Genomic DNA, 6,000 nt, shown 5'->3' on the forward strand with positions numbered 1-6,000 from the left:
ATTTAAAAAAATTTATAAATTAATTTTACCAATCTCATCGATACGAATGTAAAAAAATTTAGAGATAAAAGCACATAGAATTTTAAATATACCTCTATATAATAAATTTAAAAAATAATATCATGTTACTTTTTTTATCTTATGAGAGATAATTTTAAAAATATATTTTAAATATCATCTAAAAAATAGTATTATAATTTATAAATAAAATCAAATAAATTTTTAAAAATATAATTTATAAATAAAATTGAAAGGAATGTACTGTACATAAATGGCAACCGAGCAAGTGTTGAACGCGCACGCGTAAATACGACAACCACGATCATGGCTATGGGAGCGATACCTGTAACCTATTAAAAAAAATCATTTTTATCTTTCAATTTTATTTAAAAAATTATTAAAAATTTTAAATTTAATTATAATTTTATTTTTCAATATTAAAAATTCTTTCTTTAATCACCTTAACAATAAAAATATTTAATGTCTGTTAATTATAAGTGAATCTTACTATTTTTTAATATTTTTATTGAATTGAGAATTATTTTTATTTTTTAATTTTTATTTAAAAGAGTGACAGGTACCTTTAATTTAAATATTTTATAATAAAAAATAAATTAAAGTATATATTTAATTATTTAATTTTATATAAATTTTATTTTAATTTATTAACTTTATAAAATATATTTTTAATTTTTTAATTCTAACGTTATTAGCTTTATCTAAAAAATTTTTATATTAAATTTTTAAATATTAATAAAATATTTTTAAATGTTGATATATTATATTTAATTTTTTAAAAATAACAATAATTAGAACAAAACTAATCATTTAAAACTCACAATATTAGGGTTAAAATATTAAAAAATACTTTACAAGACCAAATTAAAATTTTATATAAAGTTAAAGAACTAAAAGTATGCTTTAACTTAAAAATTATTAAAAAAGACATAATGCAAAGACTACTACTCTCTCCGTTAAAAAATTTAAGGCATTTTTAATCGAATTTTATCCTAATAAAGTAGTTACTTCCTTTTAAATTAACCTTATCTTTTCATATTTACTCTTATTAAACACCCTATAATAAATATAAAGTTATTTATTAATAGGAACATTTTAAAAAAGAAGGCAATGATTATATCTTAAAAGATTAAAAATAAAAATATCTTATATTTTTAAACATTTAACTCTCAAAAAATATATTATATTTTTAAATAGAGAGAGTAATAATTAATTAATAGTAAAAAAATAATAAAATAATAAAAGAAATAATTTTTAAAATTAAGGAATACCATTAATGTATAGTTAAATTTAGAATTTTCAGTAACTTTTCACGTAAAATTAGGGGTGGGGAATATCCTCAGTCAAACGAAAAATACACGTAACGCCTACTGAGATCAAGCTAATTTCGATTCTGATCACATCACAAATCACGATTAGTCAATCTCAGAGGCCGCCAGTGCAAACAATTTAGCCCGGTTGCTTCTGCGGCAACGAGTATAAATGAGTGGGTATACTTGACTTGCATTCACTCTCAGACCCTCCTCTCCTCTTGCTTCAAGTTTCAACTCTTCCACTCCCAAATTGAGATGGCGATGAAACGTGCTGTTTCCTCTGGGATTCGATCGCTTGCTGCTTCTTCACTCTCTTCGTCTCCACTCTCATCACCTGCTGTTGCCAGGAACCTTCATGTAATTATATTCTTCATATCCCTCTATGCGATTATTTAACTTTTTAATTATCGCTTCCAGCTCAATTCACTCAGTCTAGCCTTTCATTTCCATTTTCTTTGGTTTTCTGTCGAAAATCTTCTAGAATTTGTAATTTCCATGATGGGTTTCATAGTCGTTATTACACTCGCATGGCTTGTTCAAGGGAAGGGTAATCGGACAATGGATGGCGTGATCGTACATGCAGAAGGTCCCGTCTTTGTGTAGTTTGGGTGATGAGGTTGATCCATACCAGGTCATGGTAGGGTTCACCGTTTACCCGCAGGGATCGTGTTGGCCACTGCCTTTGCCTGCCACGCATGATCACAAGAACCATTTGGTCGACCCTCTGTATAGTTTCTGTATTTTCTGTATTCTTCTCCTTATGTGCTTGACAACTGATGATTTATAGCGACTTAGGCCCATCTAATGTTTTGAATTTCGATTCATAATTTTCGACCACAAAAGAAGATAACCGGAAGAAGCATTTGAGATAGTCTCTGACTCTCTGCTTGCAACTTCTTGCCGCTTGGATCAAGTTGATTTGTTTTCTTCATTTTCTTCTGAGAACAGGCTACTAGTGGAAGCAAGAAAATTGTTGGGGTTTTCTACAAAGCCAATGAGTACGCTTCCTTGAATCCCAATTTTGTGGGTTGTGTTGAAGGAGCCTTGGGTATACGTGAATGGTTGGAATCACAAGGTCATCAGTACATTGTCACCGATGACAAAGAAGGACCTGATTGCGGTTAGTCTTCTCCCAAACTCATAAAACTCACTACTCGTGATGACGTTTTTATAAAGCAACATAAGCAACTGATAAGTTTGTTCAAGGGGCTGCAACGATTGTAATCTTCTAGGATCTTCATTTGCAAGTGAATAGACTTCTAAACAAGTATCACTTCCTGATTATTGACTAGACTCTAACCATTTTATATAACTCTTTTTCTTATAGATTTTACACTATTCTTAAACAAGATTCATAACTTTTGCTAGCATTTTAAGAATGCTCAATTAAATTTAAAAGTGAGATCCAGACCCGTGAGATTCATTTACTCGCTTGTGTGTGTCTGTGCTCCTGAAAGTTAAGAGATGACTGAGTCTCAGGAAAAGCAGCTTCAGTTCAGCTCCTTTTTAATAGAAAATATTTCCAATTTAGTTCCTATCTACAGTTCCTGAAAGATTAGGTACTTCTTTAGAATCAATCACATTTCAACACAAATAACTACCTCTAGGAACATAATTAGAAAATTTTTTGTCAAAGGAACCTGCATGGAATTTTTCCATTAATTTTTGTTGCATTTATTTACAATTCTATTGATTACTTGATGTGTTTTATGTCGGATGTCCTTAATTTTTACTGAGTACTGCAACTCTCCGACTCATGAAGAATTTCCTCTTTTTTGGTTTATTGTATTGTTTTCTTAATTTTTGTGATTGCTTGAACTTATCAGTTTTTTTTTTCTCGTTTTCAGAGCTTGAGAAACACATTCCTGATCTCCACGTGCTCATATCTACTCCATTTCACCCAGCCTATGTCACTGCAGAAAGGATAAAGAAAGCTAAAAATCTTGAACTGCTATTAACAGCTGGAATCGGTTCTGATCACATTGATCTTAATGCTGCCGCTGCCGCCGGATTAACTGTGGCAGAGGTTACAGGAAGCAATGTAGTGTCAGTTGCTGAGGATGAACTCATGCGAATCCTGATTCTTGTGAGGAATTTCGTACCTGGGTATCATCAGGCTGTTAGTGGGAAATGGAATGTTGCTGGCATTGCTCATAGAGCATATGATCTTGAAGGGAAGACTATTGGAACTATTGGTGCTGGGCGAATTGGCAGGCTTTTGCTCCAAAGATTGAAGCCTTTTAACTGTAATCTTCTCTATCATGACCGGGTTAAGATGGATCCTGAATTGGAGAAACAAACTGGAGCTAAGTACGAGGAGGACCTTGATGCATTGCTACTCAAGTGTGATGTAATTGTTATCAACACACCTCTTACTGATAAGACAAGGTATAGTCTATACATCTAACTTGGTTGAGTACTAACTCAGCGGATAATTTTGAGCGCTTAAAGAATTGTTTGTATGTTGATTGTTTTGTATAGTGATTTATTAGAACAGACTAAACAAGTGAGTTGGGACTAGTCCAAAATATTGGACAGTTCTGCTCCAATGTATATGCTCCATGCATGAAGAAGAGTTTTGATCATCTTTAATTCTAACCAAAACTTGGCTTCTGACTTAGGGGATTGTTTGATAAAGATAGAATTGCTAAGTGCAAGAAGGGCGTGTTGATTGTAAACAATGCCCGTGGGGCTATCATGGATACCCAAGCAGTTGCTGATGCTTGCTCTAATGGGCACATTGCCGGTAATTTTGAAATCACCACCAAAATATTGGTGCCTTTTTAGCGAAAGATGAATTTATTTCTCCCAATGTACAATCTAAACTTTATATTATGTGCTGGCGGTGGAGTTTTATGTTTATTTCATGAATGTTTTAGAAACATCCGTTGAAAGAACCCAACATCATCATGACCTCAAAAAGCTGTGATGTAATTCGTATAAAATATCTCGTGCCTTGTGACATTTTCTGGGACCTCCTTTGTCTTAATCAATCAAGTGATAAAAGAGATGCAGGCGTATATTTTAAACTGATTGGTGATTACAGGCATAAGACTGATATCGTCCTCAACCTTGATGAACTTCTCTGCTTAATTGTCCGGAATGATGTTGATTCTTACATTACAGTGATGCTTGGTGACCACAACCAGCTAACTGCTTTCCTTAATTGTTTGGAACGACTTTGATTTCTCTAGGTTACAGTGGTGATGTTTGGTTCCCGCAACCTGCTCCAAAGGATCATCCATGGCGTCACATGCCAAACCATGCTATGACTCCTCATGTATCTGGAACCACAATAGATGCACAGGTGCTCCTAGTTATTGTCCATATGCTTACTTTCTTGTGTGCTTCAGAACTTCTTTCTCATTTGCTCCATCTTTTGCTGGAAAACTAATGATGATGAATCTTGTCTAGTTACGATATGCTGCTGGTGTCAAAGACATGCTTGATAGGTACTTCAAGGGTGAAGACTTCCCAGCACAAAACTACATTGTCAAGGAGGGCCAACTGGCTAGCCAATACCGTTGAACTAATATTTGTACTGGGTGTGAAAGTCTTCAGTTGCTGATTGTACTGTGTGTGAAAGTCTTCCGTTGCTGATTGTACTGGGTGTGAAAGTCTTCCGTTGCTGATTTGATTTGATGATCACTTAACGGTTGAGAAGGCACTTAAATAATTGACGTACTTAGAGAGTTTGAATTGTGGAATTTGATTCAGAAATAAAGCTGTGATGAATGGAGTTCATGTCTTATATGTTTGACGTGTGATTCGAATCTGAAGGACCTGTGCTTAGGAAGGTCTGATAGTTAAACACAGCCAGTTGTTTCATTAACTACTGAAGCCAAGGTCCTGCTAGTTGTTTGTCTTTGTTTATCTGGAGGTGGGGGAAAAAGCTATGAATAAGCGGAGCAAAATTAAATGAATCGTTTAAAGTTTTTACAAAATTTAATGATTATACAGAGATCTGTCCTATAGTCCTACTGTTGTAGAATTACGTGCGCGTATCTAAATAAAGTAGCGATAAACACCAATGCACGACCGGCGCAATCTCCTCACTAATGTTAACCTAGCCGGAGTCGGGCCTTCTAAAGTCCCCGGGAGGTCACATCACAATGTCCTTAACTTTTGTGATAAAAAGACAAATTTTATTAAACAAAGTAAAACGATTACAAACAAGCTAATTAGCTAAAGAGGAGCAGTTAGACTACTCTGTCAAGCTTAGAAAACGAAAAAGCAACATAAAGCTAAAAACAAGAAGCAACGAAAAAGAACTACAACGGGGGTGATACTTAAGAAATGAATATTATAAGAGTGGCTCACTAGGCTCAAGGCATTATATTGCTATATGTAGGTGGGGTATATAACCCGAGAATACAAGAACATAAAACAGGTATACAAAAGAGTAAAGAATAAAAGAATGATCTAAAATTTGTCACAGGACTCAGTAGAGATATAGCTAGTAGTCTAGTAAAAGATTGGGCCTGTTATTGCATTTAATATTGGGCCTTATGCTTATTGTCTTAACTTTGCCCTTCGAGCTTGGGGTAGGTGAGGTAACAAGCCCAAGCTTGTCATGAAAGGCCCAAAACTTGGAGTGAGATAAGCCCTTAGTAAACACATTTGCTATCTACTCAGATGATAGGATGTATTTCACCAAGAGTTGGCGGGA

General features: G+C 33.9%; 1 protein-coding gene across 1 annotated transcript; it reads left to right on the forward strand.

The window, feature by feature from the left end:
• The first annotated feature begins 1,478 nt into the window (after nt 1-1,478).
• LOC129303195 (formate dehydrogenase, mitochondrial) lies at nt 1,479-5,082 on the forward strand. The gene is made up of 6 exons (XM_054942329.1): nt 1,479-1,688; nt 2,280-2,451; nt 3,179-3,719; nt 3,953-4,077; nt 4,526-4,638; nt 4,746-5,082. Exons 1-6 carry the CDS (start codon nt 1,587-1,589, stop codon nt 4,857-4,859), a joined length of 1,167 nt encoding a protein of 388 aa, XP_054798304.1. The 5' UTR covers nt 1,479-1,586; the 3' UTR covers nt 4,860-5,082.
• Nucleotides 5,083-6,000: the final 918 nt, after the last annotated feature.

The sequence above is a fragment of the Prosopis cineraria genome, unplaced genomic scaffold, assembly GCF_029017545.1.
Source record: "Prosopis cineraria cultivar Desert tree isolate PC_DT_omini unplaced genomic scaffold, ASM2901754v1 PC1, whole genome shotgun sequence".
NCBI lineage: Eukaryota > Viridiplantae > Streptophyta > Magnoliopsida > Fabales > Fabaceae > Prosopis > Prosopis cineraria.